We start from the raw sequence: 21,673 nt of genomic DNA, 5'->3' as shown, positions 1-21,673 counted from the left end.
ATTTGCTAGCAATTGATGTCCCTCCCGGCGTGACGCTGCGCGCTGACGTCACGGGGCTGTAATGGTGGTGTGCCTCGAGATTTTTTTCATGAAACAAGTGTGCCTTTGCCCAAAAAAGGTTGGGAAACACTGATCTAGAAGAGACCGACCAAGTGTCTCCTCGTGGTCTTGAGGACTAGACTAGTGAATGATGGCAGGCAGAGGTGAAGGACCCATCTCCCTTTTCTCTTCCCTGTCCTGGGAAGCAGAGGAGAAGTGAAGCCCCTCTTTTATCCCTGCAGCAAAGATGTTGTCTATTGCTGCCAGTGACTTATAACAGCATTCGCAAACAGAGAATCGTAGAATTGTAGAGTTAGGTCTTCTAGTCCAATCTGCTGCAGTGCAGGGATATCAACTAAAGCATCCATGACAGATAGCCATCCAACCTCTGCTTAAAAACCTCCAAGGAAAAACCTCTTGTGGGAGTTTGTTCCACAGTCGAACAGCTTCGACCCTCAGAAAGATCTTCCTGATGTTTAGTCAGAATCTCCTTTCTTGTAACTTGAATCCATTGGTTTGGGTCCTACCCTCCAGAGCAGGGGGGAAACAAGATTGCTCCACCCTCCATGTGACAGCCCTCCAGTCACCTCTCAGTCTTTCTTCTCTTTTCCAGGCAAAGCATACTCCGCTCCCTCAACTGTTCCTCATCACACTTAGTTTCCAGGCCCTTGATCATCTTGGTCACTCTCTTCTGTCCACATTCCAGCACTAGGGCTGCCTTCCTCTATTGGTGCTCCTCCGGATGTTGTTGAACTACAGTTCTCATCATCCATGACTGTTGCCCATGGTGTCTGGGGCTGATGGGAACTGGAGTCGATAACAGTATCTGGAAGAGCAACAGTCGCCCATCGGTGAACTAAACCATCATTTGCTTTTGCTGCTCCCACCTACCTCCATCTGCCCTCACTTCATGTAGGGGTGGGCAACCGGTGGGCCTCCAGGTGTTGTGGGTTTGCGGACCACATCATCCCTGGCCATTGGTCATCCCTGGCTGGGGCTGATGGAAGCTGGAATCCAACATCAGGTTGAATTGGACCCCTTGAGCTAACCACCAGCAAGAGAGTGTCGCATTGAGGCAATTTAACGGGATGGATTAAAACAACTCTGATCATAGTTTTCAACACTCGCTGTCCTTTCCTGCACAATTCTCCTGGTTCTTTCAATTATTCCAAATGGAAGGGTTGATGATGGCTTTGTAAGTTTGATGATGGCTTTGTAAGTTGCAAAACATCATTGTGACCCTTTTAGCTTGTGTTTGTTTGCAGTAAATGGGGTGGGCAATTATGGGGTGTTCAAGTTGAGATTAGCTACTTATTGAGGAACATAGCAATTAGGTTGTTTACCAAAGGTGCCGAGCCAATTACTTAAATGAAGGGGGGCGGAATTGCGCTAATTATGGCAATGCAGTAAAAGCTGCAGGTATCCGGCTAGTATTGATCACTATCCAAAAGGGAAATAATTCAAGCCGTTCCTTCCTCATCCCCTACGGATAAATTGGAATACCAGATTCCAGGTCCCCCTGCTTCTTTCTCTTAAAAGCATTTCTAAGCCGAGAACCTGTCTAGCCCTGACATGGCGAGTTTTTCAAGTTTCCGCCTCCAAAATGTTTAAAGGTAATTAGGCCTGTCATTCTCCTGTAGGGCACAATAGGTCAATAGATGAGATTGCTGGAGAATGAAAGCTGTCTGCGGCCTGTTGCCTCTTATTTTTGAGGGGAGGGAAGGAAAGCTCTGAGGACAAGGAAAATGGGGAAGATAAAAGAAAGCTGAGAAGCTAGGTTCTGCACCCTGTAAGGACCAGAACCTTGACATGTGTTTTATTATTGCAAGCCGGCATTCTTGGGAAGCTGGATCCTTGCTCCCAGAGTTGGTTCTTGCACATCTGCTGAACTGCAGCACACACACAGAAGGAGGGAGTAAGAGAGAGAGAGAGACAGCCCTGGGAACAGCTCCATTTCCCCTTAACAAGCACGCTAGTGACTAAATGATCTTGGCAAATTAAATCTCGCTTGCCTAGAACATTAGTCATTTGTCAGAGGGTGGCATTAGAAAAGTGTGGCGCCGGGGAGGCTGCTTTTCATCTTACTGATGCATCTGATCTCCACCCTCCTCAAATGCCAAGAGAAAGATTATGTTATTCATCGCAGGGTTTGCCAATCTTCACCTCCCCCCCCCCCAAAAAAATGCCCTGCTGACATGTCTGATTTCCCGCTAGTTGGAGTGCTTATTGAACTTGGCAATGGGGTTAATTAGATTTTCCCAACATGGCACGCATGAGGAGAGCAGGGTCTGGAGCTGGCTAGGCTGGGCTGGCTGGCAAGTTTTACTTATTTACATCCTTGTGAAGATTAATTTCCAGAGAGGTGCAGATTAATCTGGGCATTCTCCCCTGCCCCCTTGCAAATGCAGGGCTCCCTCCCAAATGGGCATTGTGGTTTTTTTCAACCAGAGCATCGCAGCTTTAAAGGTAAAGGTAAAGGGACCCCTGACCATTAGGTCCAGTCATGGCCGACTCTGGGGTTGCGGCGCTCATCTTGCTTTATTGGCCGAGGGAGCCGGCGTACAGCTTCCGGGTCATGTGGCCAGCATGACTAAGCCGCTTATGGCGAACCAGAGCAGCGCACGGAAACGCCGTTTACCTTCCCGCCAGAGGTAAGGTATTTATACTTGCACTTTGAAGTGCTTTCGAACTGCTAGGTTGGCAGGAGCAGGGACTGAGCAACGGGAGCTCACCCCGTCGCAGGGATTCATAGAATCATAGAATCATAGAGTTGGAAGAGACCACAAGGGCCATCGAGTCCAACCCCCTGCCAAGCAGGAAACACCATCAGAGCACTCCTGACATATGGTTGTCAAGCCTCTGCTTAAAGACCTCCAAAGACGGAGACTCCACCACACTCCTTGGCAGCAAATCCCACTGTCGAACAGCTCTTACTGTCAGGAAGTTCTTCCTAATGTTTAGGTGGAATCTTCTTTCTTGTAGTTTGGATCCATTGCTCCGTGTCCGCTTCTCTGGAGCAGCAGAAAACAACCTTTCTCCCTCCTCTATGTGACATCCTTTTATATATTTGAACATGGCTATCATATCACCCCTTAACCTCCTCTTCTCCAGGCTAAACATGCCCAGCTCCCTTAGCCGTTCCTCATAAGGCATCGTTTCCAGGCCTTTGACCATTTTGTTTGCTCTCCTCTGGACACGTTCCAGTTTGTCAGTGTCCTTCTTGAACTGTGGTGCCCAGAACCTTCTGATTGGCAAGTCCTAGGCTCTGTGGTTTAACCCACAGCACCACCCACGTCCCATTGCAGCTTTAGCACGCCACAGTTAAAGAAATCACCAGACTGTGCACTTCAGTGCTGTCCAACTAACACCAAGTCTCTTTCAGCATAGCATAAGAGGCAACCTCTTGCCTGTGGATGTTTTCAACCGTCATTGGTTTTTAGAGGGTTTTGATCTGTTCTGAAATGTTTTGATTTGTGCATCTTATTCTGCCTGCCTGGGCTTCTTAGGGTGGAAGGGCAAGTATAAATACAACAAATAAATAAATAAATAAATAAATAACACGTTCAATGGTTCAGACTCTGTTGCAGACATGATGCTTTCTGATAGGAGCAGCTGCCATGTTCACCTGCGAGCCGTTAAGTCTGGAATTGCTTGGTGTGTCTCTGCACGCTGCTTTGTTCACTCTCCCTCAAATTTATTTCCTGCCCCTGAACCTGCTTAAGGGCCTCCGTACAGTATAAATGAAAGCAGAGTTCTGTTGGATCAGTCCAGCATCCTGCGCTCATGACAGACAGTCACACGCCCTAATGAAAAGTTGTTCAAAAATCTTTTTACGGTTGCATTTTAATTGTTCAATTGTAATTTTCGCAACTGACCACGGGACCTTAAGATGAAAGGCAGGCAATGTATCGTAACTATAATTAATATTAATATTATATTAATATCAATATATTATATTATATATTATATTGATATTAATTAATCTGGCGAACCAGAGCAGCGCACGGAAACGCCGTTCACCTTCCCGCCGGAGCGGCTGTGCTTTAAATATCCACCTCTGAGTGTGTTCAAGGAGAGGTGTGGCTTTCCCTGCTAAAACCTGCTCTTTTAGGCCGGAAGGTTTGAGGCCTAGTTCTCCAACTGTCACTCCTCATTGGAGTGACACTCCTCCAACTGTCACTTCCTTATTGAGAATGCCTGCCGGAAGGAGAAAAGGAGGTGCAAAGAGCCAGAAGACCATTATTGAGACTCACAATTCCTCTAATGCAAAGAATCGGCAGAGAGCCAACGCCATCTGCCCTGGCTCAGAGACAGAGCGGGTTGAGGAAACCGAGAAAACGGAGCAAATAGAACAAACAGTGAGTAACAACGTTGGGGGAACCTCACCCCCCCCCTTAAGGAGGATGTCAATGACCCAACTCCCCCTCCTCCCAGAAAAAGCTAATCCGTCCAAGAGGGCAAGAGCAGGAGCAGGAGGGATTCCTCCCACGCCTAACGCTGACCCACCCATGCCTCTAGAACAAGATATCAGAGGAGCCTGCTTTCAACCGATTCCAGATACGCACCCCTACCAAGAGATTTGCATGTTGTCTGCAGATACTATGGTTCTGGTTCTCCAAAGACTGGATGAAATCTTCACCAGAATAGTTAACATTGAGAAACAATTGGATACTAGTTCCCCCCCTTTAAATGCCCAAAGGCTTAATAGGATGATAAGAAATGACTCTGTTAACAACTCACCAACTAAATCTATGGATGAAGTGAGGTCCTGTCAAGTCTTGCAAACGAACCAGATAATGCTTGAGATTCACCGATACACTCATAGGTGGATGAACCACAGACAAATTACTATGTCCTTGTCTCAGCTCCTGAATTACCATTACAGTGGTGCCTCGCAAGACGAAATTAATTCGTTCCGCAAGTCTCTTCGTCTTGCGGTTTTTTCGTCTTGCGATGCACGGTTTCCCATAGGAATGCATTGAAAATCAATTAATGCGTTCCTAGGGAAACCGCCTTCAGACCAGGTCCGGGGACAGACTGTCCCCGGACCTCGTCTGAAGGCTGGGGGGGGGGGGGGACAAGGGCTTTTCTTCCCACCGCCAGCATTTTAAAAAACCCTGGGACAGCGGAGGACTTCTCCGCTGTCCGGGCGATCTTAAAATGCTGGCGGGCGACATTTTAAAATCGCCCCGGGACAGCGGAGGACTTCTCCGCTGTCCGGGGCGATTTAAAAGCCCCTGGGAAGGCAGGCAGGGGGGACAAAGACTTTCGCCCCCTGCCCGCCTTCAGAAGGTGTTCCCGCCCCCCCCCCCCGCCCGGCTTCGCAGCAGCGCTACGAAGCCCGGCGGCTGGGGCAAGTGTTCCCGCCCCCCCCCCCACTTCGGAGCAGCGTTCCGAAGCGGGGTGGCTGGGGCAGGTGTTCCCGCCCCCCGCCCGGCTTCGCAGCAGCGCTACGAAGCCCGGGGGCTGGGGCAAGTGTTCCCGCCCCCCCACCCCGCTTCGGAGCAGCGTTCCGAAGCGGGGTGGCTGGGGCAGGTGTTCCCGCCCCCCGCCCGGCTTCGCAGCAGCGCTACGAAGCCCGGGGGCTGGGGCAAGTGTTCCCGCCCCCCCCACCCCGCTTCAGAGCAGCGTTCCGAAGCGGGGTGGCTGGGGCAGGTGTTCCCGCCCCCCGCCCAGCTTCGCAGCAGCGCTAAAAAGCCCGGCGGCTGGGGCAGGTGTTCCCGCCCCCCCACCCCGCTTCGGAGCAGCGTTCCGAAGCGGGGTGGCTGGGGCAGGTGTTCCCGCCCCCCGCCCGGCTTCGCAGCAGCGCTACGAAGCCCGGTGGCTGGGGCAAGTGTTCCCGCCCCCCCCACTTTGGAGCAGCGTTCCGAAGCGGGGTGGCTGGGGCAGGTGTTCCCGCCCCCCGCCCGGCTTCGCAGCAGCGCTAAAAAGCCCGGCGGCTGGGGCAGGTGTTCCCGCCCCCCCACCCCGCTTCGGAGCAGCGTTCCGAAGCGGGGTGGCTGGGGCAGGTGTTCCCGCCCCCCGCCCGGCTTCGCAGCAGCGCTACGAAGCCCGGCGGCTGGGGCAGGTGTTCCCGCCCCCCCCACCCCGCTTCGGAGCAGCGTTCCGAAGGGGGGTGGCTGGGGCAGGTGTTCCCGCCCCCCGCCCGGCTTCGCAGCAGCGCTACGAAGCCCGGCGGCTGGGGCAGGTGTTCCCGCCCCCCCCACCCCGCTTCGGAGCACCGGGAGAAGCGATCTCCCCGCAGCCCCTTGCTTCAAAAGAGGTCCGGGGGCAGACCTCTTTTGAAGCAAGGGGCGGTGGGGAGAAGCGATCTCCCCGCCGCCCCTTGCTTCAAAAGAGAAGACCCGCTGTCCCCGGGGCAAGCTTTGTTTTGCGAAGCAAGCCCATAGGGAAATTTGTCTTGCGAGGCAACTCGAAAACGAAAAAACCTTTCGTTTTGCGAGTTTTTCGTCTCGCGAGGCGTTCGTCTTGCGGGGTACCACTGTACCGAAATGTAGATCTAGAAAATTTCCACTTCCTGCCTACCTTGAGAAACACCATGCGCCTATTTATGACCTTTAGGTCATCAACCCTCCCATCTCGACTCATGGAGATAAAGGATACTCTATGGTGGTTCCATTCTCTCCGCCCAGTGAGGGTATTTAAGGACGAAACTAGGAGGCAATTGGTCCCTTGCATAGAGTCAAAGCTAATGCGGATAAAGGAAACCAAGCTCAACACTAGAAACACTAATTGCCCGAAGGAAAAAAAGAACTCTGTAAGCCTAGAATTACAAGACCTGAAGAAGAGGCTAATGAGTATAAAGACTGAGATTTCTACCCAAAATATAAGGACAGTAGAGCCTAGAGCACAATATTTAAAGACGTCCAACAGCTCTTTATCCCATAGAAAGACATCAGTGCAACTCCCTGTTTGCTTTTCAAACGACACCAAATTAGATGAGGAATTTGGCGCCTCCGACATTTCTATGGCAACAACACCTAAAGAACTCTATGTTGCTGACAATCTGGAGATATCCAGCACCAATTCTACATCTGGACCTTTGCCTAATGTTCCAAAAACATATCAGAATGATCAGCCTTCTCTACTGTACTCCTGGCGAGACAGGATGGACAGATCTTCCGAATTCGAATCTGGCTCTTTGTTGGCCAGTGATCCACATTTTATAACACATACCTCATTAATACTTCCACAGCTACAGATAGAACCAACAATCCTCCAATTAACCCAGGAGGGAGAGGGGGATTGACAGTTAATGAAACACCATGGGACTGTCCCCATGGTGCGGTTGGTTGGGTTTTATCTTCTAGGGATACTTACCCTATCGCAGTGTTTCCCAACCTTGTGCCTCCAGCTGTTTTTGGCCTACAATTCCCATCATCCCTTGCCACTGGTCTTGCTAGTCAGGGATGATGGGAGTTGTAGGCCAAAAACATCTGGAGGCACAAGGTTGGGAAACACTGCCCTATCAGACCTCCACCTCTTTCCCATACCATTTTGACCCAGGAGTCCTGGCCCAAGGATGACTTGTTATTGAGGGGATGTTACCCATCTATTGGGGAGGCTAGTATGGGATCTGGGATTTCCACAATTGAAGGGCTAGGGAGGAATGGCGGTGGGGCTAGATATCTCTATCAGCGAAGGGTTTCGAGATGCAGTGATCCTCGAACCCCTTCCAATCTACGGCCCATCCCAAGGGATGAGGGTAGGGAGAGCAAGGATTACCCACCTCCGTCATTGGTGCTGTGCAATGCCAGGTCCATAGGCAACAAAACCGCCACCATGCGTGACTTTTTTGTCTCGCAGGGGATTGACCTGGCTTGCGTGACGGAGACCTGGATATGGGAAGGCGAAGTAGTTATTCCGGGAGGATTGCTCTTTCAGAGCTCTGCCATCACCGGCGATCTCCAGCATTGAATGTGTTGGTCTCGTGTGGGGCACCAAGGAGAGCTTGGCTGTCTGGCTGGTGTACCGACCACCCAGCGCACCTGCAGCCACCCTGTCAGACCTGCTGGAGGTGATGGCGGGCTGGGCCTTGGAGTTCCCAAACCTACTGGTTTTGGGAGACTTCAACGTCCATGCCGATGCCGCTCCCTCCTCACAGGCTCTGGACCTAGTGACTTCCATGGCAACACTAGGGCTCTCCCAGTTTGTTTTGGGCCTCACTCATCAAGCAGGCCACACGCTGGATCTGATCTTTGGGGCTGGCATAGATGTGATCATGCTCCCCCCTGTGGAAGTGCCGTGGTCTGATCACTACGCTTTGAAAGCCAAGATTGACTTCCCGCTCCTCCCCAGCTCGGGTGGCGAACCTATTTGGGCTCGTCCGCGAAAACTGATGGATCCTGATAGATTCCGACAAGCCTTGCGGAATCCTGCTCTTCCTGCCGACTCATTAGATGACCTTGTTGAGGACTGGAATAACCGGCTCTTGGCAGCCATTGATGAGATCGCGCCTAAGCGCCCTCTGCGACCCCGTCGAAACCGGGCCCCTTGGTTTACTGAGGAGCTCCGGAAAATGAAGCGGGATCTCAGACGGCTAGAGCGAGTATGGCGACGGACTCGTGACGGAGCCTCAAGAACATCTTATAGGACGCTTATGAAAGCCTATGAGATGGCTATGAAAGCTGCTAAGAAATCTTACTTTGCAGCTTCCATTGCATCCGCTAGCTCTCGCCCGGCACAACTTTTTAGAATAATTAGGTCAATAACGTCCTTAGGAGGACAACCAAATTTAAGCACAAATTCGACCCACAGCTGTGAGGCATTCGTGAGCTTTTTTGCGGAGAAAGTCCTGTTGCTCCGCCGTGACCTCCCTGCCAATTTAGATACAGTGACTGAACTGGAGGCCCCTCGACTGACTTCAGGTCCAGTGTTGGACCATTTTGATCGGATACTCCCTACTGATGTGGATAGATTCCTCCAAGTTGGTAGGCCCACCACCTGCCTCCTTGATCCGTGCCCATCTTGGCTGATTAGGGAGTGTCCAGATGTTGCGCGGACCCCCCTGGTTGAAATTATCAATTCGTCCCTTGACACGGGGACATTCCCAGGGGAACTGAAGGAAGCAGTGGTGTGTCCACTCTTAAAGAAAACTTCATTAGATCCCTTAGACCTATCCAATTACCGCCCAGTTTCAAATCTTCCATACCTGGCTAAGGTAATTGAGAGAGCGGTTGCTGAACAGCTTGGTAGGTTTCTGGAGGAAACATCGGCATTAGATCCATTTCAATCCGGTTTCCGTCCTGGTTTTGGGACCGAGACGGCTCTGGTTGCCCTAACAGATGATATCCGTAGACAACTGGATCGAGGCGGGTCAGGACTGCTGATCCTTTTAGATTTGTCAGCAGCCTTTGACATGGTCGATCATGATCTTCTGGACCACCGCCTCGCAGACGTGGGGATACAGGACATAGCCCGTAACTGTTTGTGCTCTTTTATCTCTGGTCGGGGACAGAGGGTGGCACTAGGGAGGGAAATGTCGTCGCGCCACTCCTTGGTGTGTGGAGTGCCGCAGGGCGCAATTCTCTCCCCGATGCTTTTTAACATCTTTATGCGCCCCCTTGCCCAGATTATCCGGAGCTTTGGGCTGGGCTGTCACCAATATGCTGATGACACTCAGCTCTATCTGCTGATGGATGGCCACACCAACTCGGCCCTGAACACACTGACCAGATGCTTGGAAGCTGTGGCTGGATGGTTTCGTGGGAGCCGATTGAAACTAAATCCTTCAAAGACAGATGTCCTATGGCTAGGTCGGGATGGCATGGGGATGAGGGACCAACTCCCTTCTCTTGCGGGGGCCCAATTAGTGCCATTGCCTTCCGTTAAGAGTTTGGGTGTAATCCTTGACGCCTCCCTTTCCATGGAGGCGCACGTTACAGCAACAGCCAAGGCGACATTTTTCCACCTTCGCCGCATCAAGCAGTTGGTCCCTTACCTTTTCCGCCCCGACCTGGCCACAGTGATCCATGCGATGGTCATCTCCAGGCTTGACTACTGTAATTCGCTCTATGTGGGGCTGTCCCAGAAACTCCAGCAGGTACAGAATGCTGCAGCGAGGCTCCTCACGGGGTCTTTGCCATGGGAGCATATTCACCCAGTGCTTTTCAAGCTGCACTGGCTCCCGGTGGAGTACAGGGTCAGATTTAAGGTGCTGCTTTTGACCTTTAAAGCCCTTCACGGCCTAGGACCCTCGTACCTACGGGACCCCCTCTCCTGGTATGCCCCACGGAGAGCCTCAAGGTCCATAAATAACAACACCCTAGTGGTCCCAGGCCCTAAGGAAGTTAGATTGGCTTCAACCAGAGCCAGGGCCTTCTCAGTGATGGCTCCGGCCTGGTGGAACACTCTGCCTCATGAGACCAGGGCCCTGCAGGATCTGATTTCTTTCCGCAGGGCCTGTAAGACAGAGTTGTTCCACCTAGCCTTTGGCTAGGAGCCAATTTGATTCCCTCCCTCCCTCTCTTTCTTTTTTCTTTTCCTTCTCCTCCTGCAGTGAGGCTTCATTTTAATATTTTAATGTTCCATTATTTTAATGTTGTATTTTATTTTTGTTTTTAAGTTGTAATCATTCTTCTTGTTTTTATTATTGCTTGTAAGCCGCGCTGAGCCTGGCCTTGGCTGGGGAGGGCGGGGTATAAATAAAATATTATTATTATTATTATTATTATTATTATTATTATTATTATTATTATTCCTCTTCCCCCAGGAGGCAGCTTACACACAAATCAAACCGACACAGATAAAATGCAAAAAGCTGAAAACGTAATAAAAAGCGATTGTTAAAAAGTAATTCTAATCTAACTAAAACAATGTAAAAAGCAAATTTTAAAATACAAGTGATAAAAACAGAACAGTCCTGTTGGAATGAAACCATCTTCATTTGCTGGCAGAAGGACAGCAATTATTATTAAAAATATTTTTTCTAATAAAATAAAATAATGGCTCATGCCAAAAGCCCATCTAATCCATCACCCTGTCCCCACAGAGGCCAACAAAATGCCCCAATGATAAGCCCCAGAGAGGTAGGCTGTCTCTGACCCTGGAGGTTCCATTCAGAAATCATGAGGACTAGTAACCTTTGGGCTTCATTGCTGCCTCTTCCTCTTGTGTCATCTCCATTTTCAAAGGCACGTGCTGTGCGCAGCCATTGCCCTCGGTAAACAGGGACAGTTGGAGCGTAGGAAACGAGCTTTTGGAGTCACTGCTCCGTGTCCCTTGCCTGCTCTCTTTCTTCCCTGCACAGCGGCTGCTTCCTGCCCACTCACACATGGCACCGGGTTGCGGAGGGGACCGGAGTAGCTTCTCCCCCCCTCCCTGCCCCGCTTTACATGATGAGCAGCAGCTCCTCAACATTCTCCGACAATGAGCCTGACAGATTTCCTCCTCCTCCACTGTTTTCGTTTCGGAGGCTTCAGCTATCTTCTTCAGGAGAGAACAAAAGAGTCAGAGACAAAGAGAGCATGAGAAAAGGGGGAGATTTCTCTCCCCAAACTCCTTACGGGGTCCTTGCTGCAAAATCACATTCATCCGGTGCTATACCAGCTGCACTGGCTCCCGGTGGAGTACAGGATCAGGTTTAATGTGCTGGTTTTAACCTTTAAAGCCCTATACGGCCTAGGACCCTCGTACCTACGGGACCGCCTCTCCTGGTATGTCCCACTTACGATGGGGGACTTACGATCTTCAAACAAAAACATCCTGAAGGTCCCAGACCACAGAGAGGTTAGGCTGGCCTCAACCTGAGCCAGGGCTTTTTCGGCTGTGGCTCCAATCTGGTGGAACGCTCCATCACAAGAAACTAGGGCCCTGTGGCACTTGACATCTTTCCGTAGGGCCTGCAAGACAGTGCTATTCCACCAGGCCTTTGGCCAGGGCACAGCCTGACTCCCTCCTTTGGCAATCCTCACAGAACTCTAGCCCAATGGTTGCCATCAATTTGATTTGAACTGATTTTATAATGAAATGATTTTAGAATGTTGTATTATTTTATTGTTGTTAGCCGCCCTGAGCCCGGCTTCGGCTGGGGAGGGCGGGGTATAAATAAAAATTTATTATTATTATTATTATTATTATTATTATTATTATTATTATTAAACAAAACAGAAATGTGCATTCCTCGATTTGCTTGCAGAGCATCCCAAGTTGAATCCCTGGAATCTCCAGGTAGGACTGGAACAGACCCCTGTCTGAAACCCTGGAGAGATCCTGGCAGTCAGTGGAGGCAGTGGTGAGCTGGGTGGACCAAGCGTCCTGACTCAGAATAAAGCAACTTCCTGTGTCTCCTATCTGCTTATATAAGTATATAAGGAGGAATTCCTGTGCGTCACGTAAAGGGCAAGCAGAATGATCAGGGGGTGAAGCAACTCCCCTATGAAGTTAGTGGAACGTACTCCTTTGGAAAGTGGTGGTTTGTAGGTAGAGGTTGGCTGGCCATTTGTCGGGGATGCTTTAGCTGAGATTCCTGCATTGCAGGGGGTTGGACTAGATGATCCTCAGGGTCCGTTCCAACTCTACGATTCTATGATTGCAGTGTTTGGGACTTTTCAGTTCAGAGGAAAGGCGAGTGAGAGCCTGCATGGTAGACCTTTATAAAATTCCACATGACATGGAGAAAGTGGGTGGAGAATAATTCTTCTGCCTTGTAACACTGCAAACTGGTGGAAGCTGAATGTTGGACGATTCAGGAAGGATTTTTAAAAGCCCTTTTTCACCCAGCACAGTGTTAGCCTGTGGAACTCTCTCCCACAGGAGGCAGTGATGGCCACAAACCTAGTAAAGGTAAAGGGACCGCTGACCATTAGGTCCAGTCGTGGCCGACTCTGGGGTTGCGGCGCTCATCTCGCTTTATTGGCCGAGGGAGCCGGCGTACAGCTTCCAGGTCATGTGGCCAGCATGACTAAGCCGCTTCTGGCGAATCACAGAAACGCCGTTTAGCTTCCCGCCGGAGCGGTACCTATTTATCTGTTTGCACTTTGACGTGCTTTCAAACTGCTAGGTTGGCAGGAGCTGGGACCGAGCAACGGGAGCTCACCCCGTCGCGGGGATTCAAGCCGCCAGCCTTCTGATCGGCAAGCCCTAGGCTCTGTGGTTTAACCCACAGCGCCACCCGCATCCCTGTAATGGCCACAAACCTAGACAACTTTAAAAGAGGATTGGGCAGATTCATGGAGGAGGAGGGGACTATCAAAGGCTGCATTTCGCTTGCCCTTTCCTACTCTCAGCTGCTAGGGACTGGTGAACATAATCAATTTCAGTTTCTTTCTGTTCCTCAATTTTCTGCGCTGAAATTCAGCCTGCCTCCTTACTGAATCGCTTCAGTTCTTCATTTTTAATTCCATCTGGTGTCCATTTCTCCTGATCTAGACTTTTTCTGTGTGTGCAAACAATTCTCCCCTGAAATCACACTTGGGGACGAGGATAGGTCATTTGCAGAAGAATATGCACAACTTTAACGCCTTCTTCCCCACCAGCCCCAATGGGCACCAACAGCCAATGGATGCTTCAGGAGTTGCATCCTGAACTGCAGATCCTACTTTGAACTGGGGGTTGGTCTAGGTGTCCTCTGAGTTCCTTAGCAGCAGATGTGGGGTTCTAAGCTTGGGGAAGTGTCTCTACCACCACCAGTGACAAATAAACCCCTCACAAAAGCCTGATTTTTGAGAGAAGCTTTGTTGTAAGACCTTTCCAAAGTTAGTCAAAGAACACTTCATTCTCTCTATAATGAGATTGTCTCTTCCCCACAAAAGACACCCAAAAGCAGCGGCGGGGAGAGAAATGGAGGAGGAGGCAGATTAAAGGAATTGGCCTTATCTGGGGAAAACACAGCACCCGACTGCGAGCAGGAAACTGAGCCGTTAACTAGCAAGTCACACCGGATTTGCTGTTTTATCACCTGTCTTCTGACAGGACTTCCAAAGAAGAAGCCCAGCTGATTCCAAACACTGCCTCCACCAAAGAGAGAAAGTGCAGGTTAATCTTGCTCTTAAACTGGTTCCAGGTTCCTGCATATATTGCCAGATTCCTGAGCAGGAAAATGCTTTCCTTGCAGGAGATAACACACAAAGCACCAAGCCAGCCCTATCATTAAGTGGTTTGGGGTGGCTGCCTCAGGTGGCAAATACTGGGGAGTGACGACTATCATTTATTACCTGCTTTCACGCTCAGGTCCCAGGGCAGTTGACAACAATATTAATATTAACAATTGTAAACCACTTACAAGGGACGCGGGTGGCGCTGTGGGTTAAACCACAGAGCCTAGGACTTGCTGATCAGAAGGTCGGCGGTTCGAATCCCCGCGATGGGCTGAGCTCCTGTTGCTCGGTCCCTGAACCTGCCAACCTAGCAGTTTGAAAGCACGTCAAAGTGCAAGTAGATAAATCGGTACCGCTCTGGCGGGAAGGTAAACGGTGTTTTTGTGCGCTGCTCTGGTTCGCCAGAAGCGGCTTAGGCATGCTGGCCACATGACCCGGAAGCTGTTCGCTGGCTCCCTCGGCCAATAAAGTGAGATGAGCGCCGCAACCCCAGAGTCGGCCACGACTGGACCTAATGGTCAGGGATCCCTTTACCTTTTTAAACCACTTACAGTGAGATGTTGGGAGGACAGAGGAACATAGGAAACAGCCTTCCACTGAGCCAGACCCTTGGTCCATCTAGCTCAGTACTGTCTACATTGGCTGGCAGCAGCTACCGGGGCTTCAGGTTTGCAGCAGTGACTCATACAGGGAGGCAACGGGCCGCTTCTTAGGCTCAGCCCCCTTGAACGAACCAGTTATGCTGGTTGTCATGGTGTGATAGTGGCTGATTGGAAGGTGACAAAAAGCCCAAACAATGAGCTGCTCATTTTGATGTTTCCATGGCAGGATGATTGATCACTCTCAGTGCAGATAATACAATAGGGGGATTGGATGAATCTGTCTCGCTCTGGGCTGACTGGCCTAAGAAATGCATTGACTGAGGCAATGGGGAAGACTACTGGGGGTGGGAGAGTGTCCCCCATGTCCACACCAGGGGACTAGGGGAAGCCTTGCAGCAATAGAGGGAAATGGCCAGAGGGGAATTAAATTCAGTTGATGTTTAAAGGAGAATCCGTCTATTTCACACTTTGCTTTAAAATCTGCAAAATGGAACTCAGCCACCCATAAAAATTCACACTTCTCTGAATTTTGCAACATGTTGCACCACCCAAGTAATGCTTAATATACATAAAAAATGCATATATGACATTAAAGCATGCACGCAAAATGCACCCATTTGTGAAAATAAGAAGGAAAAGTGTGTTCTGCCAGGGAAGATCACTCTGCAAAGAATGTGTCCGTTAGGGGAAAGTGCGTACAGTCATGAGTCTGTCGGGAGAGATTGCCCTGAAAAGCTGTGAACTTTCACAAGAACTTTATTATTTTTTGCTACAAAGTGGGCTTAAGATTGGGAAGTCAAGGAACAGAGAAAGACTGAAATGGGCAGGTTTGCCTATCGATAGTAGGCGCTTCCTTCCAGCATCTGTGGCTTCAGGTGACATGATTAAAGTTTATAAAACTACTCATGGCAGGAGTAGAGAAAGGTTTTCCTGCTTCTCTCATTTGCACTAGAAGTTGTGGATATCCAATGAAGCCCAAGGTTGGCAGATTCAGGAGTGATAAAAAGAAAGGACTTCTTGACATGACACAGAGTTGACCTATGGAACTCCCCGCTACAGGAGGCAGAGATGGCCACCAACTTGGATTGTCCTAAAACAGAATTGGACAAATTCATGGAGGAGATGGCTGTCAGTGGATGGCTAGCCACAGTCAGAGGCAGTAACGCTTCTGGATTCCAGTTTCCGGAAACCAGAGGGAGATAATACTCTTGTAATACTTGAATCCTATTTGCGGGATGCTGAACTAGATGAGTCCTTGGCTTGGTCCAGCAAGCTCTTCTTAGGACTCTGGGAGGGGAGTCCTCTGACAGCATGGCTGCTGACCTTCTCTTGAGTTTTATCCCCCCCCCCCCCAAGTACAGTGGTACCTCTGGTTGCGAACGGGATCGGTTCCGGATGCCTGTTCGCAACATGAAAAGAGCGCAACCCGCAGCGGCGCGTCTGTGAACACGCGGGTTGCGATTCGCCACTTCTGCGCATGCGCGTGACGTCATTTTGCACTTCTGCACATGCGTGAGCGGCGAAACCCGGAAGTAACCCTTTCCGGTACTTCCGGGTAGCCGCGGGACGTAACCTGAAAGAACGTAACATGAAGCGGATGTAACATGAGGTACGACTGTTCAGACAACAGCTGGGCCTCGGAACAGGCCCAGAGCCCTGATGCCTGTCAGATACCAGTTAGAAACATGGAGCAACGTGGACCTACCTGTTGAGTTGGTTCGTCGGCTGCGACGGACACGTTGTTGGTAAGAGAGGCCACCTGCAGCGCCTGCTTCCGGGCAGCGAGCAGGATGCGGCAGTAGGTGAAGAGGATGGCGACGGATGGGAGGAAGAAGGTCAGACCCGAGGCGATGAGGGCGTAGGGCAGGCTGACCGCCACGCGGCACTGCCCCTCTTCTTCGGCCTGGAGGGTGGCGTTGAAGGGCCGCGGGCCGAACTCCATCTTGTGCCAGCCCATCTCGATGGGCAGGAAGGAGACCAGGGCGGCTAAGGTCCAGGTGGCCAGGATGAGCAGCACAGCCCTGCAGGACGTCATCCTCAGCTTGTACCTGAGCGGGGAGATGATGAGCAGGTAGCGGTCGAGGCTGATGACGCACAGGTTGAGGATGGAGGCGCTGGTGCACATCACGTCAAAGGCGAACCAGACAGAGCAGAAGGCGCCGTCCAGCACCCAGCGGCCGTAGTGCTGGTTCAGCAACGCCGGCGGCATCACCACCGAGCCCACCATCAGGTCAGACATGAAGAGAGACACCAGGAAGTAGTTGGAGGTGTTGCGGAGTGCCCGCTGGGTGAAGATCAGCAGAATGAGGGAGAAGTTGCCCAGCATGGTCAAGAGGACGATGAAGGCGAGGAAGGCAACCGTCCAAGCGCTGCCGCTCGGCACGGAATATTCCCCACCGGCCGCGCTGGCGTTGCTGCCCCCCAGCTCCCCTTCCATTGACAAGACAGGAGAGCGTGGTGAAAGGGGGGGTTTGCGGCTCGGCCGAACGCTGGCGCTAGGTGATCATCACCGACAGCTCGCCATTCGGAGGATGCGAACGGATTCGGTGCCCTTTTCGCTCTTTCCTTGCTTCTCTTCTCCTCCTCCTCTCGCCTTCCTCCCACTCTTTGCCGGGAGCCAGAGCTGCACAGCGTTCCTCCGCGAGGAGGGAGACCCCCATCAATCATTCAACAGCCTCCGAGCCATCAAGAGGTGAACCGGGAAAGTCGGGGAGGGGAGCAGCAGTAGAAGCCACAATCCTCCAAGCGCTCTCTGCCACCCCCACGGCTCCCCACTTTTGCTCCCTGCAGATCTTCTCCTGGCGTGCGGAAGAAAGCGGAAAGGAGGCACGCTCTCTCTTCTCCCTGCTGCCGTGAATGCGGCTGGCTGGCAGCACCGCCGATGCCTCTCCACCACTCCTGCATCTATCTCTCGCTCTCTCTCGCAAAAGCTCTGCTCCGTTGCTACAAAGGATGTGAATTTTCTCACCCCGAAGATTTGGCTGGGTGTGGGGAGGGAAGGGAGCACTGAGTGTGCAGCTGGTGTTTTCAAGAACCACATGCCAACTTGTGTGTGTGGCAGAGTTTATTTCCCTCCATGGGCAGTTAAGGCTCCAATCGCCCAGTGCAGCGTAGAAACAGTTACTGGGTTGTTGTTGTTGTTGTTTTTAAATAACCCAAAACACAATTGTTAACATTTTCCAAACTCTTCAGAATCCTGGAGTCATTCCCTGGGAATATTTGTAGAAGCAGGGAATGTAACAGGAGTCTGCTGGATCAGGCCTGCAGCCTGCCTTGTCCAACATCCTCTTCTGACAGTGGCCAACCAGAAATGGAAGGGACCCCCCACCCCGAAGGATCATCTAGTCCAACCCCCTGCAATGCGGGAATAACATCTGAAGAATCCCTGGCAGATTTTAACAAAATACCAGAGGCATTTATTTTAGGTTTAGTTGGAGAGGATATTCTAAAAAAAGGTGTAAATTTGTTTAGGTATGCCACAATGGCTGCAAGGATACTTCTGGCGCAGAAATGGAAGCAGCAGGAAATTCCAACATTGGAAGAATGGCGGAGTAAGATGGTGGAATACGTAGAATTGGCAAAGCTGACCGGGAAGATCCCAGAATCAGTGCAACGAACTGTTTCAAAAGGACTGGAGCAAATTTGTATTATATATGAAACAGCATTGTAAACATCTGAAAATGTTTGTAGGTTTAAGTTGAAACGTTTTGTAATGTGAATATAAGAAACTGATTTACATATTTATGCAATTGGAGCATATTCACCCAGTGCTTTTCCAGCTGCACTGGCTCCCGGTGGAGTACAGGGTCAGATTGAAGGTGCTGCTTTTGACCTTTAAAGCCCTTCACGGCCTAGGACCCTCGTACCTATGGGGCCGCCTCTCCCGGTATGCCCCACGGAGAGCCTCAAGGTCCATAAATAGCAACACCCTAGAGGTCCCGAGCCCTAAGGAAGTTAGATTAGCCTCAACCAGAGCCAGGGCCTTTTCAACACTGGCTCCGGCCTGGTGGAACGCTCTGCCTCATGAGACCAGGGCCCTGCAGGATCTGATCTCTTTCCTCAGGGCCTGTAAGACAGAGTTGTTCCGCCTGGCCTTTGGCTTGGAGCCAATTTGATTCCCTCCCCCTCTTTCTTTTTTCTTTTTCCTTTCTCCTCCTGTGATGAGGCTGCATTTTAATATTTTAATGTTTCAGTATTTTAATTGTTGTATTTTAATATTGTTTTTAAGTTGTATTTATTCAACTTGTTTTTATTATTGCTTGTTAGCTGCCCTGAGCCCGGCCTTGGCTGGGGAGGGCGGGGTATAAATAAAAAATTATTATTATTATTATTATTATTATTATTATTATTATTATTATTATTATATAATGAGGTGAAGTACAAAAATAAGATAGAAGTTTAAAAAGTGGTTATAGAAATGCTAAGAATCTAGTAAAGATATCTGGAAGTCAGAAAGAGGGAGGGAAGAAGGTTGTTGCTCAGTATGAGCAAGGTTTCAGGTTACAGAGTTATGTAATAGAATGTGATATGATAAATATGAAAAACTTAATAAAAATTATTATTATTATTTTAAAAAATTAAGAATCCCTGGCATATGGCAGAAGGCTATCCCATCCTTCCCTCAGCTTTCCCTTGTCAAACAGCTCTTGCTCTCAGAAAGTTCTTCCTAATGTTTAGTTGGACTCTCCTTTCTTGCAGTTTGAATCCATTGGTGCCCCATTGGATCTGAGCACAAGCTCATCCTTCCCCACTACAGTTTCCCACAACGGATATTCAGAAGCATCCTTGCGTCTGACTGTAGAGGCAGAGCCTAGCCAACTTGGCTAGTAGTCGCTGATAGCCCTTTCCTTTTCCTAAGCCATCCCGGTTGATGGTTGTCACTGCCTCCTGTGGCAGTGAGTTCCATGGCTAAACTATGCCCTGCATGAGTCTGGAGACACACAAGTTCCCCGACCCTAATGTACAGGACTGCACTGCAAGGAGGAGGTGTGATAGACCAGGCTTGCCAAATCTGAAGCTCTTCAAGGACTGCCATCTCCCCAGAGCTCCAGCCAGCATTGCCTACCCCCCCCAAAAAAAAAAAAAATCTGGAGGAGTTCCCCATTCCTTTATTAAAAGAAGGCAGAGTTGTGACCGGGGGTGGCGGAAGCGAAGGCAAGCGATGGTCTGGTTCAAGAATGGAGAACGTGCAGCCCTCCAGAATTTGCTGGGCTCCTGATCCCCAGAGCTCCAGCCAACATTGCCTTTGTTGTTGTTTAGTCGTTTAGTCGTGTCTGACTCTTTGTGACCCCCTGGACCAGAGCACGCCAGGCACTCCTGTCTTCCACTGCCTCCCGCAGTTTGGTCAAACTCATGCTGGTAGCTTCAAGAACACTGTCCAACCATCTCGTCCTCTGTCGTCCCCTTCTCCTTGTGCCCTCCATCTTTCCCAACATCAGGGTCTTTTCCATGGAGTCTTCTCTTCTCAGGAAGTGGCCAAAGTCTTGGAGCCTCAGCTTCAGGATCTGTCCTTCCAGTGAGCACTCAGGGCTCATTTCCCTAAGAATGGATAGGTTTGTTCTTCTTGCAGTCTATGGGACTCTCAAGAGTCTCCTCCAGCACCAGAATTCAAAAGCATCAATTCTTTGGCGATCAGCCTTCTTTATGGTCCAGCTCTCACTTCCATACATCACTACTGGGAAAAGCATAGCTTTTACTATACGGACCTTTGTTGGCAAGGTGATGTCTCTACTTTTTAAGATGCTGTATAGGTTTGTCATTGCCTACCCACCCCCAAAAAAATATCTGGAGGAGTTCCCCATTCCTTCATTAAAAGAAGGCAGAGTTGTGATGGGGAATAGCTAGGGGCAGTGAAGGCAAGTGATGGCCCAGCTCAGAAATGGGGACCTGTGCCTTCCGTGCATTGTTGGGACTCCAACTCACTCCAGACTCAGCCGGAATGGGCAACAGTCAGGCCTCAGGTTCCCCTATCCTGGCGTGGCAGGATGCAGCCTGGTCTGATCCGGCAAGGCTGTTAACGATGCTCTTACGAAATGAGCTTTGGCCCTTCCGCCGTTTTTATGGACGTTCTTGCCCTCCGTTCAACCTGCGTTAACTTGCCCTCACCTCGGATTTTTGCATCCTGCTCAAACCGCTCCAGGGCTGCCCCGAGGCTCTGGCCTCCCGTTTCCTGGAGAAGCAGACTCAGTGGCCTCTTGTAAATCTCTCCCTCCTTGCAGTAACCAAGAAACAAATCTGCCTCATCTAGAATCGGGCCTTTCCTGGCTGCAGATGCCTGCTCGGCTGCTGAGGTGCCAACCTTCCCCGTTGGCAACCTGTTGTTGTTTAGTTGTTTAGTCGTGTCCGACTCTTTGTGACCCCACGGACCAGAGCACACCAGGCACTCCTGTCTTCCACTGCCTCCCGCAGTTTGGTCAAACTCATGCTGGTAGCTTCGAGAACACTGTCCAACCATCTTGTCCTCTATCATCCCCTTCTCCTTGTGCCCTCCATCTTTCCCAGCATCAGGGTCTTTTCCAGGGAGTCTTCTCTTCTCATATGATGGCCAAAGTCTTGGAGCCTCAGCTTCAGGATCTGTCCTTCCAGTGAGCACTCAGGGCTCATTTCCCTAAGAATGGATAGGTTTGTTCTTCTTGCAGTCTATGGGACTCTCAAGAGTCTCCTCCAGCACCAGAATTCAAAAGCGTCAATTCTTTGGCGATCAGCCTTCTTTATGGTCCAGCTCTCACTTCCATACATCACTACTGGGAAAACCATGGCTTTAACTATACGGACCTTTGTTGGCAAGGTGATGTCTCTGCTTTTTAAGATGCTGTCTATGTTTGTCATCGCTTTTCTCCCAAGAAGCAGGCGTCTTTTAATTTCGTGGCTGCTGTCACCATCTGCAGTGATCATGGAGCCCAAGAAAGTAAAATCTCTCACTGCCTCCATTTCTTCCCCTTCTATTTGCCAGGAGGTGATGGGACCAGTGGCCATGATCTTTGTTTTTTTGATGTT

The 21,673-nt window shown here is 50.4% G+C and overlaps 2 protein-coding genes across 2 annotated transcripts in view; one reads left to right on the top strand and one right to left on the bottom strand.

Annotated features, from left to right (window-relative positions):
• The window catches only part of HTR6 (5-hydroxytryptamine receptor 6), a 31,986-nt gene extending 10,772 nt beyond the window's left edge, over window positions 1-21,214 (bottom strand). Inside the window, exon 1 of the mRNA XM_028741600.2 lies at window positions 16,383-21,214. Coding sequence (XP_028597433.2) covers window positions 16,383-17,114 — 732 coding nt within the window. The 5' untranslated portion in view covers window positions 17,115-21,214. The remainder of the gene's footprint in view (window positions 1-16,382) is intronic.
• On the top strand, window positions 7,509-11,343 carry LOC144328271 (uncharacterized). Its single transcript, XM_077930912.1, has 2 exons — window positions 7,509-9,230; window positions 11,288-11,343. Exons 1-2 carry the CDS (start codon window positions 8,060-8,062, stop codon window positions 11,341-11,343), a joined length of 1,227 nt encoding a protein of 408 aa, XP_077787038.1. The 5' UTR covers window positions 7,509-8,059.
• Window positions 21,215-21,673: the final 459 nt, after the last annotated feature.

Source organism: Podarcis muralis, chromosome 7 (assembly GCF_964188315.1).
Source record: "Podarcis muralis chromosome 7, rPodMur119.hap1.1, whole genome shotgun sequence".
Taxonomy (NCBI): Eukaryota; Metazoa; Chordata; class Lepidosauria; order Squamata; family Lacertidae; genus Podarcis; species Podarcis muralis.
Note: the sequence above shows the minus strand (reverse complement) of the source record. Positions and strands in the feature narration are given on the sequence as shown.